The sequence below is a fragment of the Mustela erminea genome, chromosome 1 (genome assembly GCF_009829155.1).
Source record: "Mustela erminea isolate mMusErm1 chromosome 1, mMusErm1.Pri, whole genome shotgun sequence".
Taxonomy (NCBI): domain Eukaryota; kingdom Metazoa; phylum Chordata; class Mammalia; order Carnivora; family Mustelidae; genus Mustela; species Mustela erminea.
The window spans coordinates 15750522-15771987 of record NC_045614.1 but is presented as its reverse complement, the minus strand read 5'-3'; the positions used below and the strand labels follow the sequence as shown (position 1 = coordinate 15771987).

Sequence of the window (21466 nt, the reverse complement as noted above, 5' to 3'; positions counted from 1 at the left end):
CATGACGTTTATTTTAATAGAGCTGATAAACATCTGGAAAGCCACCGTGTGGGACCCACCCCAGGGGCTGCCCCTCGGATGCTGCCTGGGGAATACCCTCTGGGTTTTTCCGGAAGCTGCAGCCCCAGCATGACCTAAGATGCCTTTTGATTTACAATAACCGTATAGACGGCATCACTGAGTGCGTGTGTGTCGGCCAACACATTTTTGTGATTCCACTGTCACAACTGCATCATTGCAATGTTGAAAACAGCCATGTAAACATCTGGAGATGGTGTGGGTTTGAGTTTAGGAGACCAGGGGATTTGATTGTCTTTTGTTTATGCCGATTTATTGCATTGCCTGGAACAAGAGCTCAGTTGGTTTCCACAACTCATCAAATTGTTAAACCGACTTTAGCCAGACCACAACCCAGAAGAGGTTTGCAGGAGGTCCTAGAAACTCCCAGGACTTCAAGGCCGGAAGCGCACGGCAGGTTGGCAGGAATTCCAGGAGGACACTCATGGCAGAGCCTGGCACTTTCCAGCATACTGGAGTGATCCAGATGGTTAGTGCCCCTCATTGCCACCGTCAGGCGCTCTATGTGTTGTTTCTGCTCTTTATTGGCCTTGAAATGAGAAAGAAGAAGGTTTGGGGTGGGGAGATGCTTCAGGAGATTGAGTGCCTTGGTTAGGAGCCTCTGCCTTTCCTTCCTGTGAGAGTGAGGAGGAAGGCAAACCTCCTGCGGCTGGTCCGCCAATGGAGGCCTCCCTCCTGCTGCCCAGGCCAGGGTTTCTTGCCCCTTGACTGTCCCCCTTTGTCCCCAGCAGAAGAAACAACCGTCCAAGCCAAAGCCACAACTCCAAGTGCGCTTGTGGGGCGGGGTTTGCATTCATCACACACAGTGATGTTGATCTGTCTGCACATCTGGGTCCCACTGAATTCCTCCCAATCAGGAATTTGTTTTATTCCTCCATCTTCCCACACCCACCATGGTTTCTGGCACATTCCAGGCCCTTTGTAAGTCTTTATCCTAATCTGAGGCAACCCAAAGTGGCCCAAGAACCGGAGGCACCATCCAATGGCACAGCCCATCGGAAGGGGCAGGTGGATATGCTTCGGTGGGGGCATCCGGGAGAGTGGCTGTCCCAGGAAGCCAGATGAGGGGAAGAGTGTGAGAAAGAAAAGCAGGAGACCTTCTCAAGCCTAGAGATTGGCTGTCAACAGCAGCCACGCAAAGCCAAAGCCTCAGCAAGAGCAGCGGCAGCCATTAGAGCCCCAGCCAGTGCCCAGGACCCTCATCCTATCCTCCACAGCAGGACTTGACCACAGTGGGCCCACACTGCAAAAAAAAAAAAAAAAAGATATAAAAATATAAACGATCTCTAAAGGTAGGAAGCCGAGATATTACCTTGAACCTAATTGTCTGCTCCCCAAATCCCTGCTGTCAACCCTCTCGCTACTTTGTTGTGTTTTTTTTTATTTTTGTTTTTTGTTTTTTGTTTTTTAAGATTTTATCTATTTTTTGAGAGAGAGAGAGCATGAGCAAGGGGGAGGTACAGATGGAGAAGCAAACTCCCCGCTGAGCAGGGAGCCTGATGCAGGGCTCCATCCCAGGACCCCTGGATCATGACCTGAGCTAAAGGCAGACCCTTAACTGACTGAGCCACCCTCCTTTGCTCAAGAGTATCGGATAGGCAGGCGCCTGGGCTCCCTGCTCAGCGGGAAGCCTGCTTCTCCCTCTCCCACTCCCCCTCCTTCTGTTCCCTCTCTCCCTGTGTCTCTATCAAGTAAATAAATAAAATCCTTTTTTAAAAATAAAATAATAATAATTTTAAAAATATATCAGATAGGCTCAAACTAGACCCAGAGTAGACTAGGAGAAGCCCTCCAGGGGTGTCTTTCCATGGCTTGACCACAGACATGCTATGAGGAATGTGGGCTGCCCTGGGCCTGAGGAGAGCCCCCTGGCCTGCTGTGACCATGTTTGTGAGCACTGACCACTTAGGCTGCCCAAAGCACACAGCTCAGCTGGGTTCAAGAGCTCGACTCACGTTCATCTCTACCGAACAAATCTTGTTTTTCAGTGTTCCATTTTGCACTCTCTTCTTTATTTTTTAATTTTTTTTGATAGTACAGCTGACCCTTGAACAACGTGGGTTTGAACTGCATGGGTCCACTTATACACAGATTTTTTTTTTTCCAATAAATACAATATAATACCGTAGAAGGATTTTCTCTTCCTTAAGGTTTTCTTTTCTTGGGGCGCCTGGGTGGCTCAGTGGGTTAAGCCTCTGCCTTCAGCTCAGGTCATGATCCCAGGGTCCTGGGATCGAGCCCCACATCAGGCTTTCTGCTCTGCAGGGAGCCTGCTTCCTCCTCTCTCTGCCTGCCTCTCTGCCTACTTGTGATCTCTGTCTGTCAAATAAATAAATAAAATCTTAAAAAAAATAAAAGATTTTATTTTCTTTCTTTCTTTCTTTCTTTTTTTTTTTTTTTAAGATTGTATGTATTGGACAGAGAGCAAACGTGAGCAGGGAAAGGAACAGAGGGAGAGAGAGAAGCAGGCTTCCCACTAAGCAGAGAGCCCAGCCTGGGGCCTGATCCCAGGACCCCAAGATCATGACCCGAGCCGAAGGCAGACACCCAATCAACTGAGCCACCCAGACGCCCCTCCTTATGATTTTCTTAATAACAATTTCTTTTCTCTAGCTGACTTTATTATAAGAATATAGTACCTTATACATATGACATACAAAATACATGTTAATCGGCTATGTTAACTACCCTAACTAGTAGTTAAGTTTGGGGAGGGAGTCAAAAGTTACATGGACACTTTCAGCTGTGGGAGGGAGTCAGCGCCCCTCACCCCATTATTCAAGGGTCAACCGTACTACCTGTCATACCTGGTATTTGTGCTGCATCACTTCCTGGAAATACACAAAATAATTTTGTCCCTCTTGGAGCCTCATCCTCATAGTGACGGTAGAGAAACAACGTCTCTATTGTCTCCTGAAGTCTGTTCCTCTTTTTATATCATTTCTGCAAGGTCCAATGGCCCTGGGGATACCTGTCCCACCAGCGAATAGTAACCTGCCCAACCATATGGTTCCCGTTAGCCAGGGCAGACTGCTAGCCTGCTGCCTTATGCATTCCCCTCCAGGTTTTCAAAGGTGTGGTCACTTCTTCTGAAAATACCAGACGGACGAGTATCTTTAGAACCCATGGGCTTCTGGGTTATTGTGACTCAACTAAGGTAGATGAACAGGAGTTTCCAGCTTGTTACACCATAGGTTTCCATTAACCAGTCTGAGTAAATGCTGGTTGGGGAAGCAGCCATATGGCTTCTTCCTATAGACCCCCAGAAGCTACCCAGAGCCGTTAATGAAATGTTGACTTCATTCTGCTTTTGTCTTTTTGGGTAACTCAAGCTCTGTGAGTCTGACATTTGTCCTGGCAGAGTCGACCCATACGGTGGCCTCTTATTCCCATGGAGCCCATTTTGATTTTAAAATAAGGAATCTTGGGGATGCCTGGGTGGCTCCATCAGTTAAACATCCATCCGGCTCTTGATTTCAGCTCAGGTCATGATATCAGGGTCGTGAGATCCAGCCCCGTGTCTGGCTCGGCACTTAAGATTCTCTCTCTCCCTCTGCTCCTCCCCACCCCCCTCACGCATGCGCACGCACACACACACGCTCACTCTGTCTTTCTATGAAAAAAAAACCAACAACAATAAATAAATAAATAAAGTAAGTGAGAAATTTCTATCTACAGACACCACAAAAGTCATTAGAGGCCTTTTCAAAACTTCAGTCCATAAGCTAATCCCATCAAGGGTTTCCAGTGTCAATAAGGATCAAATAGTGAAAGACTGTCCTTTTATGGGGGCAGAGGGGAGGGGTCTTTTCAAATCTCCAGCCCAGGTATTTATTACAGGAAGGAAACGTGTGCCATGTTGTAGAGACAATATGGGATTCTCTTGCCGCAGGAAACGATCCCATTAGGTTCCTAGCCTTGAGCAAATGCTTGGAGTCTCTCTGAGGTCTCTTTCAGCTGTAATTGGTGACATTCGCACCTCTCCTGCTCCTCCTGCTGAGTGTCGAATAAGGCCACTTGTCAGAGCACACAGGCGACACTGAGTAAAATCTGCCTTATCTTTCCATGGATTTAGGAATGTGGATGGTGACATTTCCCTTTAAACCACCCCACCTGTGACAGGTGAGGGGACACAAACTTCCCTTCTGCCCAGACCCCAGAAGCCACCTATGAGCACATGCCTTAGGCAGCGTGGGAATTTACTGTGTCTACCCTGAGAGCCAACCAAAACTGTGGAAAAGAAGCCATATCAAGTGATTAACAAAGGGGATGTATCTGCAGAACTGGAAAGCTGGACCCCTGCGATGTGTGAGCACAGAGGCCAGGGTCCTCCAGACACGCCCCCACAGAGCAAGGCCTGTCTTGCCCCAGAATCAGGATCATTTTCCTCAATAAACTCCACTCTCTGTTTTGGCTCAAGGGCGGGGTGTCTCATCACTCTCCCTTGATCATTCTACAGTGACTTTCAAAGGAAATAGGAACTGTAAAACCACAGGACCATTCCATGTGCACTAGAATGGCTAAAATGAGAAAGGCTGGCCACACTAAGTGTTGGCAAGAACGTGGGGCACTGGAACCCGGACACACGGTCAGCAGATGGGCACCAAGGTACAACCACGTGAGAGAACGATCTGGCAGAAATTTTCCTCCTAGGTAATTACCCTAGAGAAATGAAACCAGAAGTCTATTCAAAAATCCATAGAAGAATATGTATACAGCAGTTTTATTCGTCATTGGAAACAACCTAAATCTCCATCAATCTAGGAACAAACAAGTGTGGTAAATTCATTCTGTGGAACTCCACTCCATGACAAGGAAAAAACGACTGATATCCATTTTTCTGAGGGAAAGAAAGCAACTGAGTACATTTTCCTGAGGGGGAATAAGCCACACAGGAGGGAGCACATACCATATGATTCCGTTCATAGGAAGTTCCAGAACAGGTGAACTCTGCAGTGATAGAAATCAGAAAGTGATGGCCTTCATGGGGCATGATTGGAAGTCAAGCGGAATTGACCACAAAGGGGCACAAAGGAACTTGCTGGAATAATTGGAATGTTCTAGATCTTTCTCTGGGTGATAGATACGATAGATAAAGAAAGTTGACAAAACTCATCCCACTGAGCAATTAAGGTCTGTGCATTTTATTATATGTAAGTTACATGACCAAAAAAAGTCAAGGAGAGCTACAGCCAGTGGTTAGGGGGTTTTGGAGTCGGAATGCTACTAGCGAGCTGTGTGACTTGGGAGAAGTTACATTACCTTTCTAAGCTTCGGATTTGTAGTTTATAAAAATCGACATGATTAAGGCAGTATTGCCTTACACAAATCTAAATTTTGAACTTCCCAAAGGAAAGGTCCTTTTGTGGTTGCAGATCATCACTAGAGTACAGTGGGGGGCGGTAAAAACAGGTCAATATTTGAAGAACTGTCCTTGAACTATAGCAAGTCTGACAAATGTGGTGCATTTCTTTTTTTTTTTTAAGATTTTATTTATTTATTTAACACACAGAGAGAGAGATCACAAGCAGGCAGAGAGACAGGCGGTGGGGAGGGCAGGGAAGCAGGCTCCCTGCCGAGCAGAGAGCCCTATGCGGGACTTGATCCCAGGACCCTGGGATCATGACCTGAGCCAAAGGCAGAGGCATAACCCACTGAGCCACCCAGGTGCCCCCAATGTGGTGCATTTCTAACGCACATCGAGGGACAGCTTTGCTCTCATCTTGGGACCAGATAGATGGCTGTTGATACATTTTTTTCAGAGGGGACATCATTCATATAGGAGTTTCGAGAAGCCAGGCCCAGGGTTCCCATGGTTTCTTGTCTCTTCTGCCCAGCCACCGGCTAGAGAAGAGGAAACTGGGATCCACAGAGGTCAGAAAGAGCTCAGGCTTTGTAATCTTAGTCCCACCATCTCCTGGTGTTTGTTTCCCTGTCTGTCAAATAGGGGTGAGGAAGCCTACTACTCTAGATGTATATTTATTCCCAAATCATCACCCCCTCTTTTGGGAGGAGGGGATTAGATTTGCTGCCCCACTGGCTACAGGCTTGGCCACGTGAGTTTGCTTCTACCAATGAAATATGAGCAGAAGTAAGTGTGCCCCTTCCAAGCGGAAGCTTCACCACCCATCCTGTGGTTCACCTTTCAAACTCTGTCAGGAGACTGACATGTCACAGAGCCTTCTCCTTCAGCCCAGATCTCAGAATTAAAAAGACACAGGTTGCCTGGGTGGCTCAGTCAGTTAAGCATCTGCCTTAGGCTCCCATCCTGATCCCAGGATCCTGGGAACAAGTCTCATGTCAGGCTCCCTGCTCAGTGGGGATCCTGCTTCTCCCTCTGCCCCTCCCCCCACTCATGCGCACTCTCTCTCGCAAATAAATAAAATCTTAAAAAAAAAAAAAAAGGAGGAGAAGAAGAAGAACTAAAAAGACAAGCCCTGGTGCCACAGCCAGCTCACAATGGATATGTAAGGTGAATAAAGAATGAATCTTGGTTATTCTAAACCTTCAGATTTGGGAACCATTTGTTACTGCAGCATAACAGCCGGAGCTTACTGACACACGCCCTCTCAAGCAGGTCATGAGGATTAACAAAGTAACACATCAAGGGGTCTCGACCATGTGCAAGATACACAGGTTATGGAGATCCCTGAAATTCACTTCGTGATGGGAAAAACAGACAACTAATTGGAAAATGAGGGCTTCCCATTAAAGAGAGATTTGCTTTCTTCTTAAACCGCACTGTCATGGCATTTAAAACATTTCTAAAAGCATAAATTCCAAGGGAAATGATGCCTAGAAAGGAAACAATATTCTAACGCTTCCCAGCATGGGACATAGAGGGGTAACTGATTCAGCAGACCCAAAAGTGCAAAGTGTAATCCCATAGTGGGACACATCAAGAAGAAACTTTCCAAGGCAGGAATTGGCAACACACCACCTTCAGAATGAGAGCAAAAAGTGGGAGAAGCCACTCCAGCCCCAGATCCACCAAGCAGCCCAGGAACACTCCTCCTAGTTTCTTCCCTGGAATAGGGAAGTTTTTGAACCAAAGATCCCAGTTGCACTGAAGGTAAAGGTGCTGAACACAGGCAGCTTGAATAAGGTTAATGGGCCAGACTCTCCAAGCTCCATTCTGCTTCCTTCGTGGGAAGCCCTGAGTGAGTTTCCTCGATTTGGTGGATGGCAGGCTCTTCTCAGGGGTAATCCAACCAACCCAAGAGAAGAGGTTGAACACGTAGATGTTACGGGTTCCTCAGGAAGCAGTCTGGTCAGATCACCCTCCAGAGAAGCTCGGTCAGCAAGCAAGAGGTATTCCAAATCGTGTGTGGCGCCCCACGCTTGGCTTCTTTCCTGGGGTAACCACAGTTACGGATTTGTTGCATTTCTCTCCAGATCTTGTTTCTCTTCATTTCCATACATAAGTATATACACGTAGAAATAGCGCTTACTTTTGATGCCGAGATTGTATAATCGGGTGGTGTCATAGTCAACATTTGTTCTACACTTGCTGTTTTAGTCAACACTGTATCTTGGAAGTTCTTAGATTGGTATATTTATATCTCCCTCTTTCTTTTTTTTTTTTTTAAGATTTTATATATTTATTTGAGAGAGAGAGAGCGCTTGCTCATGCACGTGCGCATAAGCAGGAAGTAGCGGCAGATGGAGAGGGAGAAGGAGCAGCAGGCTCCCCATTGAGCAGGGAGCCTGACGTGAGGCTCCATCCCAGGGATCATGACCTGAACGAAACACAGATGCTTAACCGACTGAGCCACCAAGGCGCCCCTAGATCTCCCTCTTTCTTTCTAAATGCTAGGTAACATTCCGTCCATGAATGTTCCACAGAGTATTTAACCCTTCCCATATTATGTGGTGTCTGGTTTTCCACAGTTCCAGAGCTGCAGTGCAAACATGAGCTTGTCTTCCCCGGTCATACTGCTGGGGTCCCAAGGATGCAGTCTTTCAATGTCACCCTCTACACTGTGTTTTTGTTTTTTAAAGATTTTATTTATTTATTTGACAGAGAGAGAAATCACAAGTAGGCAGAGATGCAGGCAGAGAGAGAGGAGGAAGCAGGCTCCCCATTGAACAGAGAACCCTGATGCGGGGCTTGATCCCAGGACCCCGAGACCATGCCCTGAGCTGAAGGCAGAGGCTTAACCCGCTGAGCCACCCAGGCGTCCCGCTACACTGTGTTTTAATTTGCTTTTCTGCAATGACAAGTGATACTGCGCATGATACTAAGAATGCTTTATATTTTGAATTTGTGAACATTTCAGTTTCCCCTGTTTTGTGAACTGCTCAATCCATCTGTGTGACAAATATATTTTTTCCCCTAATGTGTCCCTTGTCCTTCAAGATTTCAGTACCTATTGTCAGACAGGTACTTAAGTTTTTCTTCTTTTAGGGTTTGACCTCCACATTTATAAGGATATTCTCTTTGCTTTGAAATACCAGTCTAACTTTATTCTTTTACTAATGGGAGAGAGAGTTTAGCCGAGCCAGGAGCGGTTTGTCTTTTTCTCACTTATTTGAAGTACAGCATTTATTAGAGACTAAATTATAATATTGATGGATATAATATCTGTGAATAATAATACTATCTTGGAAGAAATATAATATCTATGAATCTTCTATCTCCATGCTAATGCTATACTGTTGCTAATTACTATTCATAACAGGAGACTGTTGCAATAAACAGTCGTAAATCTCACTTGTTAACTATCACACAGCCACTAAATTACTGGATATTTTCAAAGACTCGTGACTATGAAAACTGTATAGAAAAATAAGCAAACCTGTGTAAAGTAATAAGGTAAAAGCTGAGTATAAAATTATATATACTATTAAGCAGTTGAAAATCATGCATATGAACAGGGACTAAAATGAATTTGAAGAAGTAAAAATGGTTAAATATGGGTGATAGAAATTCAATCGGTTATTTTTCCTTTTAAATTTCTTCTAGAGTTCTTGTATGTTCTTTTTTTTTTTTTTAAGATTTTATTATTTAAGAGAGAAAGAGAACAAGCACATGGTAGGGGGAAGGGAGAGGGAGAAGCAGACTCCCCACTGAGCATGGAGCCCGACGTGGGACTTGATCCCAGGACTCAGGGATCAGGACCTGAGCCAGAGGCAGACGCTTCACTGACTGAGCCACCCAGGCGTCCACTTGTATATTCTCTTAATTAAAAAACGTGGGGCGCCTGGGTGGCTTAGTGGCTTAAACCTCTGCCTTCGACTCAGGTCATGATCTCAGGGTCCTAGGATCGAGTCCCACGTCCGGCTCTCTGCTCGGCGGAGAGCCTGCTTCCTCCTCTCTTTCTCTCTCTGCCTGCCTCTCTGCCTGCTTGTGATCTCTCTCTGTCAAATAAATAAATAAAATCTTAAAAAAAAAAAAAAATCGTGTTTCCAACTCTCCCCAGCCATGAGAGGTTTTGTGCTAATTTTTGCCCCTTCATGGAGTGGCTGCTGATCCATGCCTCAGGTTTCTTTTCTCTTCGTGGTTTCAGATAAAATCTACCTGGTGGACCTGAGTAACGAGCAAGCCCTGTCGCTCACCATCGAGCCACGGCCCGTTAAGCTTAGCCGCAAGTTTGTCCCCGGCTGCTTCGTGTGTCTGGAGTCCCGCACCTGCACCACCAACCTCACCCTGACGTCCGGCTCCAAACACAAGATCTCCTTCCTCTGTGATAACCTGACTCGCCTGTGGATGAACGGGGAGAAAACCATAAGTACGTCCCCCTGGGAGAGCATGATTCCCCTACCCGGGGCTGGGGCAACTTTCCCTGCTCCCCCATCTTCTTAGTGGGGTCCACTGGGTAGGCTGTAGATAGTACAATCAGAGATGCCCCCCGCCCACCGCGGTGCAGAGTGAGTAAAGGGTAGGCAGCAGATGGTGAGGTGGAGACGTGCCCTTCTGGAACCAGAGGCTCAGTGGGAATGGGCATCCTTCAGAAGTGCATTGCACTCCCAAGTTCATGGTTGTGTCCTCTGCCCCGCCTTCCAGCATCTCTCCTGAGATGCCTTCCTCCGGTGTACCCAACCATCCTCCACTCCCCGCCACAACCCCGCCTCCACACTCATTGTGCACTTGTCTCCTCCTGCTTGAGACTGAGATTCTTGAGGTCAAACATTGTGGCTTGTTCTGGTTTTTTGTTTGTTTGTTTGTTTGTTTGTTTTTTGGTCCCTTGAGCCCCTGGCAGTGCTGGACATGTATTAGTCACGTACTAAACGTTTGATGAATGAAGGGCAGTAAAACCGCTAATCCTCTTCCCGCTGGGCTGCCGTGACCTCCAACATGGATGGCCTTAAGAGTTTCTACAGATGCAACAGCTGAGGCCACAAGATGCGAGGCAGGCTGCCCACTAGGAAGTGGCAGAGCTAGGCTGCGAGCTGATACCTCCCCCAACCCCACCCCTGCTCTGACCGCTGCACAAAGCTACCTCCCCACAGTCAGGGACGCTGGGTAGCAGGGCGGAGGGAAAAAACCTGGGCCCATCCCATACTTAGCATCTGAGACTCAGCCTCAGAAGAGAGGCTGACACATTCTTTTCAACCCTCAATAGTCCCCAGAAGTTGGTCTGCCAATTCAGGCAGAGTAAGAACCTGAGAGGGCGAGAGAGGCAGCTAGAAAAGGAGTATCAGGGAGCCCGGAGTCGGGGACAGAGCAGGAGAAGAGAGACCAAAGGGAAAAGAAAGAAAGCTTGGGGCCGTCTCTACAGCTGGGGAGGTCACACGGCCGGTCCCCTCCCTGCCTGCTACCATGAGCCCCTCTTTTCCAGGCTGCATGGACCCCCGGTACTGCCACAGGAGGTCCCAATCCCTCCAGGTGCCTGGGGACATCCTCCAGCTGCCTGTTCAGCTGCACGACTTCTCCTGGAAGCTGCTGGTCCCCAAGAACAGGCTGAGCCTCGCGCTGGTACCCGCCCAGAAGCTCCAACAGCACACACAGGAGAAGGTCTGCAACACAAGCTTTGGCTACCTGGTGGCCAGCGCTGTCCCTGGCCAGGACCTTTACTTTGGCTCCTTCTGCCCCGGAGGCTCCATCAAGCAGATCCAGGTGAAGCAGAACATCTCAGTGACCCTCCGCACCTTTGCCCCCAACGTTCAACGAGAGGCCGCCAGGCAGGGTCTGACTGTGTCCTTCATACCGTACTTCAAAGGTAAGGCGGTCTCCCTCTCTCGCCACATCTCCCTGACCATTTCTTGGTTGGGCATCCCTCTCGTTTTGCTTCTGGGATCGTCCACCATTAAGTTGTCAGCTTGAGGAATTGGGAGAGCTGGGTGGGCTGGTTCTCTCACCAGAAATCTGGAAGGTAGTGTAACCTCAGCTGGACTCCACCATTCACCTAGTGTGGAAAATCCCGGGAGTTAGAAATAAGGCTCTGACCGTGGGAGGTGACCGTTGGCAGACAGCAGAACAAATAATCAAATTCAAGCCTTTTTTGGAAGCAGGCAGGGGCTTAGAGGAGAGCTAAGCAAATATTCCTGACTCCTGGATGTTTAAGATGGGGGCATCTTAAACAGGCATTTTTGTGAGTCAGCTTCTACAATTCAGAATGTGACGTGGAGTGCACAGAGGAAGACAGGCTGGGGAGAGATGGGTCTCCAGAGCACCAGGGTCCTGTTCACAGCACAGGGCACAGTCCCTGCCGCAAGGCTAGTGTTTGATCTTCAGGGTGCTGGGCAGTGAGTGGGGTTTAAGTCCCTTGCAACAGTGAGCTCCCCATGGTTGGTTTTCAAAGTCACAGTCGCCATTACAAGTGGCTCAAAGTCAGAGACCATTTAAAAATTGACCAAGACTGGGGTGCCTGGGTGGCTCAGTAGTTAAGCATCTGCCTTTGGCTCAGGTTATGATCCCAGGGTCCTGGGATTGAGCCCCGCATCGGGCTCTCTGGGAGCCTTCTGTCTGTCTGTCTGTCTCTCTCTCTCTCTCTCTCTCTCTGCCTGTCTCTCTGCCTACCTGTGATCTCTGTCTGTCAAATAAATAAATAAAATAAAATAAAAATTGACCAAGACTGGGGTGCCTGGGTGACTTCAGTAGTTAAGCATCTGCCTTTGGCTCAGGTCATGATTCCAGCGTCCTGGGAACGAGCCCCGAATCAGGGTCCCAGCTCAGTGGGAAGCCTGCTTCTCCCTCTCCCACTCCCCCTGCTTGTGTTCCCTCTCTTGCTGCGTCTCTCTCTCTCTGTGTCAAATAAGTAAATAAATTCTTTAAAAAAAAAAAATTGACCGAGACTTTTATCTGAGGTTTACTTCATACTTTGTTCCCAGAGACCTGAGTGGGGAGGGAGAAGAATCTTTGGCCATAAGATTAAGGTCAGTCCAGGCTGCCTAATGTCCCCACAGCTCCCTGAGAAACCCCTTCTCGGGAGACTTAGAGAATGAGATATACCCTCCTCAGTGCGGAATGTTGGAGTTTTAGCTCACCTGAAGGTCAGCTGGCATGTCTGTCGGAGGCTTTCAGCTTTGCATTCTACCATTCTTCCCAGAACCGGAAGTGGTTTGATCTCGGACACAGAAATCGCTCTGTACCGGTCCCACCGTGGAACAGAGCATAGGGTGACTCTAAGCGTGGAGGGTGTTTCTGAAAGGAAGCTTTTAGCGATAACCTGCAGTTTGGCCAACTAGCCTGGGATTTTGTTGTTGTTTGGTTGGTTGGTTTTGTTCAAAAGACCTGAGCACCTCACCTGAGACTGTAATCTTTGGGCTGACCAATAGTCACGGGCTATGTGTGGCAATTTCTATTTAAATTAATAGCAAAATTTAAAAATTCAGCTCCTCAGTCACATCGAGCACATTTTGGGTCTTCTACAAACACACGTGATAATGGTTACGTGCTTGGATGGACAGTGCAGATACAGGCACCCAGGAGATATTGTGGGTTGGGTTCCAGACCTCAATAGAGCAAGAAAAATGAGTTTTTTGGTTTCCCAGTGCCTATAAAAGTTCTATTTACACCATATTGTAGTCCAGTAAGTGTGCAATAGCATGGTCTAAAAAAGCAACGCACATGCCTTAATTTTAAAATTCTTTATTGCCAGGTTGCATAGCTCACTCACTTGGTAGAGTGTGCAACTCTTGATCTCGGGGTTGTAAGGTCAAGCCCCACATTGGATGTAGAGATTACTTAAAAATAAAGTCTTTTAAAGAAAGAAAAAATACCTTCCTTACTAAAAAATGCTAACCATCATCTGAACTTTCAGCAAGTTCTAATCACCAATCACAGATCACCATAACAAATAAAATAATGAAAAAGTTTGAAATGTCACAAGAATCACCACAATGGACATAGAGACACAAAGTGGCAAATGCTATTGGAAAGATAGTGCCATAGACTTGCTGAACATAAGGTTGCCACAAATCTCCAGTTTGATGGGGGACAAGGCAGAGTCTGCAAAGTCAAACAAAATGGGGTGAGCCAGTGAAGAACTTTTCAGTCATTGCAGAAAACTCTAGAAAAGGTCTAGACAGGTTAACATCAGTTTTGATTCAGTGAAACATCTTGTGTGGATTCTCTCCCCTTTCCTGCAGAGGAAGGTATTTTCACAGTGACTCCAGATACAAAAGGCAAGGTCTACCTGAGGAGCCCTAACTGGGACCGGGGACTGCCATCCCTCACATCCGTGTCTTGGAACATCAGTGTGCCCAGCAACCAGGTGGCCTGCCTGACCTTCCTCAAGGAGAGGACCGGCGTTGTCTGCCAGACGGGACGTGCGTTCATGATCATCCAGGAGCAGCGGAGCAAAGCAGAGGAGATCTTCAGCCTGGAGGACGAGGTGCTCCCCAAGCCAAGCTTCCACCACCACAGCTTCTGGGTCAACATCTCCAACTGCAGCCCTGTGAGTGGCAAGCAGCTGGACCTGTTCTTCTGGGTGTCACTTACCCCAAGGACTATGGGTAAGGGCCTGCAAGGTCTTGTGGGAGGGTGGTGGTGGACAGCAAATTGGCAGCTGAAGGGTGGACAGCAAATTGGCAGCTGAAGGGTAGGGGGCAAGCCTGCGAGGCAAGTCAGAAAACATGACTGAGTGCCCATGTATCAGTCAGCATTTGCATTGGTCATGCCGTATAACAAACCACCCAGAACTCAGGGCCTTAAAGACAGTCATTTCTTATCACTCACACTTTGGCTGGGTGATTCTGGTGAGCTGGGCTTATCCAGGTTCACTCACTCCTGCACCTGTGGGCAGCTGTGGGTGGCCAGAGGACTCTGCTGATCTTGGCCATGCACTCTCATATATATGGGCATAGCCACAATCTCCTGGAATAACCAGGTTCCTTGGCTTTCCTCCCCATGATCCCTGTCACTCCAGCCTGGGCCTTGTTCTCATGGTAGAGGCAGAGAAATCCAAGAGATTCTGGAGGAAGCACACAAGGTCTCTTGATGTTTGGGTTAGGAACTCCCACCATCCCTTCTACAGAATTCTTTGGGCCTGCCAGAGAATCCAAGGGATGGACAGATAGACTCCCCTTTTGGTGGGAGGAGCTGCAGAGTCACATAGTACAGGACATGGTCCAGGGAGAAATGGGGATAACTAGGGCAATTTTATCATCCATCTGTCACTGTCATTTACTATTAATCTCTCTCTGGCGTGGGGGAAGGCTCTTCACTCTGTTCACCTTATGCATCTTAGAGGGTAGATGGTAAAAACTACCTCAGAGAAGAATCATTAGGAATTGAAAGTGTTGGGGATTCAAATGTGGGGACCCGAAAAGTGTGATGCAGAACTTGGCACTGGCATTATTTTTTTTAAGACTTTATTTCTTTATTTATTTGAGAGATAGTGTGTGTGTGTGTGTGTGGATGTGTGTGTGTGTGTGCCTAAGCAGGATGAAGGGCAGAGGGAGACAGAGAGAATCTTAAGCAGACTCTGTGCTAAGAGTACAGAGCCCAATACAGGACTTGGTCTCACAACCCCATGATCATGACCTGAGCCAAAATCAAGAGTCAGACACTCGAGTACCTGGGCTACCCAGGCACTCCTTGGCATTGGCATTTTTTACTGAGTCCAGGGAAACATGGGAATCCACAAGATGCCCTTGGTGGCAGGCCTTTTGCTCAGAGTTGCAGGATCTGCCCACGAGTCTCCAGTGAGGAAATGCCTGTGTGGCACAGCAATTGTGGTGGGGCCACATTTGCCTTTATTCCAAGATAGTCACAGAGCATCCCAGAGTGTGGGAACCAGAAGGGACCATGAAGGTCGCTTCTCCTGGCCCATTCCCTTCCTGGCGGTCAGAGAAGCTGTGTGTCCGCCCAAGGCCACACACCCGTTAGCATCAAGAGAACTGACGTAAACCAGAAGCCATGAGTGAGAAGCTCTCCCAAACTCTCAGGTTAGGCCCTGGGTTTTCTGACTCTCTTACATCCATTTTCTGTCATTTAGTTCTACTCTTTTTTTTTCCTTCTTTTCTTTTCTTTTTTTTTTTTTTTTTTTTTTTTTTTTTTTATTTCTTTATTTAAGCAATCTCTACACCCGATGTGAGGCTCAAACCACAAGCCCAAGATCAACAGTCGCATGCTCCATGGACTGAGCCAAATAGGTGCCCCATTTATTTCTATTTTGCTTTCTCTCTTTTTTGCTTTCTTGTTAAACAAGCAAGAACTTCTAAATCCCTGTTTGGCACAGGGGTCCCTGTCTGATTTATGTCCTTTGTACAACCGTAGGAAAAGGACAGCACAGATAGAACAACCCTGTCCTTAGCACCCTCACTTCTGACTTTAGCTTCCCTGCTTTCCCCTACAGTCCTCTGCCCTGCTTTCCCATCTAGGCTGTGGCGCCTGGGCGGACACACCCCTGGGTAGTCCCCGAGTAGCCTTTGAAAGGGAGCCAGTAGGGCTCCAGTTGTTTTCGTTCTCTCTCACCACCTAACAGCCCCAAGACTCAGTAGCTTAGACTGCAGACTCTTTGTTTGTTTGCAACTCCATGGGTCAGGAATTTGGACAGATATTACTCTTAGACACATGGGTCTGCTGCCAGATGCCTCAGACAGCTAGAGGGTGTCGGGGTGGGTCACCTGGGGACAGACACTCGTAGCCTTGATACTGTCAGCCGGGTTCCTTGGTCCGTTGTTCTCACAGAGTATCCAAATGGTTGGCTTGGGCTTCCTCACAAGATGGCGGCCTCAGACTTCTCACATGGTGACTGACTGGCTCTCCCTCAGACAGAAATTACAGGAAGTTGTCAGGCCTCTAAAGGGCTCCAGCACTGGCAAGTCGAGAAGGGTCCAGAAGAAGAGACATAGGATCCTCTCACTCTCAGGAGCAGCATCTGTGTACAGGGAGGGAGGGAAGAGATGGCAGCCATCTCTGGAGACTTTTCTGCCCCAGTTCCTCATCCACCTGACCACCCCCATGTCTCCTCATCCCTCCTCCTTGTGTCTCTGCTCACAGACCTGACTGTCGTCGTCATTGCGGTCGTGGGAGGTGGCGCCTTACTGCTGTTTGCCCTCGGACTCATCATTTGCTTTGTGAAAAAGAAGTAGGTGGAATTTCTCAAACTGTCTTTGGCTGATCTGACACCTCCTTAGATCACCCAGACCAGAGCTGTCATTAATTACTGATTTCTTTTCTGGCTTCCCATTCCTCGCCTAGGGATCAGTGTTGAATAATATTGCCAGATGTGAGTTATGCTTGGGAGGGGAGGGACAGAAGATGCGGCCGACGACATGTTAACCTGCGGTTTTTACGCAACTCTCTCAGCATGAGTCCCCTGGGAATCATTTACTGGACACTGGTCATCGGGGATGATCTCAGCAGGAAAATGCTCATGTCAGTCCCTCCAGCCCAGGTCTCTGAACCTGCATCCTCTGTCACTTGGAGAGCGAATGCATGCCACCTTAGCTGGTTCCCCTCCGGTTTCTTAAACGGTTTTGTGCTTGCTTAAGGGACTCCAGACAGGCGCCAAAAAGCGAGCCCTGTGGGCGAGAGGAAGGAAGACCCAGTTACCTGACTCATCTCACCTTCCACCCCCTCAGGATGACAGCTGCTGTTTTATGACCAAAGCGTTGACCTTTTGAGACAGAATATGGGCTGCCACTCGATGTCATCAATTCTGCGCCTATTTCTGATTAAAGCCGTGAGGGAGAGTGAAAGTGCTTTCCTTAGCGCGATTCAGCCTTGCGACAAGCTAAAGATTTTTTTTTTTTTTTAAACTGGGGCCATGAGCAAACAACTAAAATTCCTGATCCACAGTGAGACTATCTAGAAACGTCTCTAATGATAGGGAAGGGGCCACCTGTGGCAGATCCAGGGAAAAGCCTCTTCTCCGTGAAGTGGGATTGTGTAAACCCACACAGGGGGAAAGGACTTCTTTCATTTTATGGTTTCTCTAGGAAACTTTCTTGTCTGTGGTGCTGTCTCTGCCACCCAGATCGGAAAGCATGGTGTCCTCTTCAGGGGCACCTGCCCCGGTTCTGGCCTGAGAAGAACACTGGTGGAGACGATCGAGGCTCCGTGAAGCACAAAGGGAGGGGTGTCCATCTCAGGGTTTCGGGTGGGAGCCTTTGGAACCCATCATCCTAGCCAGAGATCCACTGTTACAAGCTGAATGTACTACATTATTTTTATCTCAGAAAAGGACAGGGAGCCTGTCCACAATTAGTGAGCTGTCAGTGCATTATAGGGTCCATTATGTTAATTGAGCTAATGTCCTCCATTTGAATCACCAGTCAGCTAAAAAGCCAGCGTCCCCTGCTTCTGGCTCATGGAGATGGAGGACGAAGCTTTGTTTTCTCCCATGGAGAGTGCTAATGCCTGTCCACACTCAAGTCCCAAAGAACATTACAAAGCAAAGGTTAATGGCGTTGCTAGGAGCTCTGGCGGGCCCCAGCCAGAATGTTGTCTTCTTTTGAGCTCTGTCCCTCTATGCAGGCTGTTCCTGGATCCCTCTGCTAATAGTGAGTCCCACTGTTCCCAACTCCAGCTAAAAACTAAGACACAGCCCTGCATCCCAAGTCTCCCTCTGTTCTGTCATTTAGAATCCAGATGGTCAGAGTTTGTACCCATGCAAAAGAGGGATGAAGCATTAGCTACGGGAAAGACTGCGTGCTGGAGGGTTGGCGGGGACGTGACCACCCCAGATGTGGTTGGCCTGGGCCACCATCCTTTCTCAGAGCAAAGACGGGCTGGTTGTCAGCTGTTCCCACCCCTGGATACCCTGCATCCACTGAAGCAAATCCAAGTGCACTGTTAAAGTTGCCCTCTCTCAACCACGCTCTGCTCCCTGTTTCCGCTGTGAAGACTAGAGATAGAAGATGGTCCCTTCTAAATGCTTCCGCAAAGAGGGTAGTTTCAGTTTCGAGGACTAAGGGATTTGAGGGACCTGGGGGGGCCATACTGGAACCCTCAGTTCCAGTAGGGCTATGCAAATGGAGCACAGCTAATATCCTGCTCTTCCTGACTCTGTCTTGTTCCCCTTCTCTCGGTAGGAAAAAGAAGGAAAACAAAGGCCCGCCTGTAGGCATCTACAATGGCAACATCAACACCCAGATGCCAATGCAGCCAAAAAAGTTTCAGAAAGGTCGAAAGGACAGTGACTCCCACGTGTATGCTGTCATCGATGACACCATGGTGTACGGGCATCTCCTACAGGATTCCAACGGCTCCTTCCTGCAGCCAGAGGTGGACACCTACCGGCCCTTCCAGGGGCCCACAGGGGACTGCCCCCCCTCCCCACCCTTGGTATGCTCCAGGGCCCCAACTGCAAAGCTGACCACAGACGAGCCATCCACTGGCTTCCCTGCTGAGTCTGACAGTGAACCATATACCTTCTCCCACCCCAACAACGCGAACACAGACATTCCCTTGCTGGACACCCATGAACCAGAGGGGCCTGGGGAGTAACTTGGACCCATCCTGAAGACTTTGCCTAAAACAAGGGTCTCAAGCAGAAATCCTAAAGAGGAATTACATGGAAGGAACAGCAGGAGGTTCTTCAGGATGCCACTGACCTCCAAGTCCCAAGTGGACTCATTCCAATGATGGGATGTTGAAAGTGATGAATTCCAACCTGGATACAATTGTCACAGTCCATGTCCTTCTAAACTCAGGTTGAGTTGTAAACCAGCCCATAATGAGAGGGGAGGGCTGTGAGTCGCCAAGCATGAGGTTGTCAACGAGGTCTGGACTTGGATTTGGATTTGGACCTCTTCAGGGCAACAATTCCAATCCCTCGGAGCCCATCCAAGGTCCCTGCTCCCACTGGAGTGCCCTGGATGGAAATGACAGTGTGCCTTATTATTATTATTATTATTTATTTGGTGGTTCCATATATTTAAGAAGCCAAATGCAAAACCACGTAGCTCTTTTTACCTGACATGGTGACAGCTCACGCGAGGTGGTTGGATGGCTGGGTTTTGACTTCCACCAACCACTAGATAAACAGGTGCCTCTCCCCTGGAAAGTGGGAATGATTTGCTATGGGTCCAGCCAAAAAAGGGTGTGACTGTTTGAGGGCTCTGAAAAGCGACTTCCTGGTTCTCTTGCTCTGCCTGTGGTTATCCCACCACACAGATTTATCTCGAGTCCTAGAAGTAAGAAAAATGTCCTTGAATTGCTGTGTGTGTGGCTGTCCCCTCTCCAGCCATGCTTTGGCATTTAAAAAGAGGAATTTAGAGAGTATTTTCAACCTCTAGCAATGTCTAAAAATACATCAGAGAATGGCCACCCTATTCACTCCTTGTTGCTACTGTAAACAATTACCTCAAACATGGTGGCTTAAAACAACTTGGATTTCTTATCTAAATTTCTGGAGACCAGAGGGGCAAAGTGGATTCCACTGGGCTAAAATCAAGGAGTCAGCGGAACCGCCTTCCTTCTGGAGATTCGAGGAGAGAATCGGTTTCCTTGACTTTTCAAGCTTTTAGAGACTCTTTGGAGCTTTTAGAGACACTCCAGGCCTCCGATGGCTGGTCACACAATGTCACTCGTGCTGACACCGTCACACTGAGGCCCCTCCATCTTTGCCTTCCATGGACCTTTCACTTATAAAGCCCTCCCACCCAGATAATCCAGGAAGATCTCCCCATCTCAAGATCTGTAATTTAATTACACTGACAAGTCCCTTTTTTCACCTAAGGTAACATATCCTCAGGTTCTGGGGGATTAGGACATGGATGTCTTTGGGAACCTATGATTTTGCCTATTACACCATCCTGCTGTGAGAGAAAGACTGTGAAACGACTCAGCCTACAGGTGTGTGTTTTGTTTGGCCTACAGAATCTTTTTGAAGAATTCATTCCTAACACTTAAAACCGTGCAATTTTTGCATAAAAATCCAGGTCAGGAGATCTGGCCATTGCTAGGGCTCACACTCACTTGACGGCAGCAGGTGGGGCTCCTGGATTCCCCGGTTCGCCCCAGTCCTCACCAGTCCCTCTTGCCTCCCTCATTGGTGCTGAGTGTGGCTACTGATCACTGCCCCAGCCACCCCCCACCCTGGGGTGGTTGATTTGTTCATAATGAAATAGAAAGTTTGGGCTCCTTATATGCCTCTTATCACAGAAGAAGACAGGTGTCGAGGCTGGTGTGTTTCAGGAAAGTGTTTTCTCATATATGGCCCGCATCCCTCTTTAGTATAAATGACCAGCCCAGCTCCAAGGAAAGGGAGTATTTGCCTCTGTGGGCCCTGCTCTCATCCAGGAGGAGAGGGATCATGTTCTGGCTTGTTCGACACGGTCCAAAGGTCAATGTTTCAGTGGCTAAACCTCCTTTAGAAAATAAATGGGCCGCATGGTATTCAGTGAATTCACCTTGGAGACGCACTGCCCGGACTTGCTTGCCTGTGCTACTTTGCTTCCAAGAAAAGGAGTTTTGCAATCTCCTAAATGGTGTGTGTTCCAAGGCCTCTCAAACTCTGTCCAGAAGGAAGAGTTTGTTGTTTGGCTGACACCCTGGGTGCGGCCCCTGGCACCTTTCCCTTTTAAAAAGCGAGCTCCTGCCCAGTTACCCTCAGCCTCTTGACATTGCCCCCTGCCCCACAAGGAGGGCTGGGGCTTCCTCCCTCCAACCGACTTTGGAAACGTGACCTTGGTCAAGGTTAGAGGACTGGTTTGTGTGGCTCTTCAGTGCTTAACTGGGAATAATTTATTTTGTTGTAGATACTTTTTAGGTACCATTTTATTCATTTCCTACACTTTTTTAAATAAACAAATGTACAGGAAAGAAAAACGGGCATCGAGTTGTTTAAACGCTTTGGCTATTTGTCCCCTGGTTCAGCTGAGGTCCCAGTTTATCACGACAGGCTCAGCAGGGGCTCAGCTGACATTGTCTTTTCTGGGTGTTTATGGTACCAGATGCCGGGCTTTGGGCTTCCAGTGGGTAACTCAGGGGCCAGAGCCTGTTCTGTTCTGCCCTTGTTGAGACTCGGTGAGCCTCTCTGTGTGACCCCTC

The 21466-nt window shown here is 48.0% G+C and overlaps 1 protein-coding gene across 1 annotated transcript in view; it reads left to right on the top strand.

Annotated features, from left to right (window-relative positions):
- The window catches only part of CDCP1 (CUB domain containing protein 1), a 58547-nt gene extending 37318 nt beyond the window's left edge, over window positions 1–21229 (top strand). Inside the window, exons 5-9 of the mRNA XM_032317309.1 lie at window positions 9588–9809; window positions 10860–11240; window positions 13612–13977; window positions 16469–16556; window positions 18505–21229. Of these exons, the coding sequence (XP_032173200.1) occupies window positions 9588–9809; window positions 10860–11240; window positions 13612–13977; window positions 16469–16556; window positions 18505–18919 (1472 nt within the window). The 3' untranslated portion in view covers window positions 18920–21229. The remainder of the gene's footprint in view (window positions 1–9587; window positions 9810–10859; window positions 11241–13611; window positions 13978–16468; window positions 16557–18504) is intronic.
- The last annotated feature ends 237 nt before the right edge of the window (window positions 21230–21466 follow it).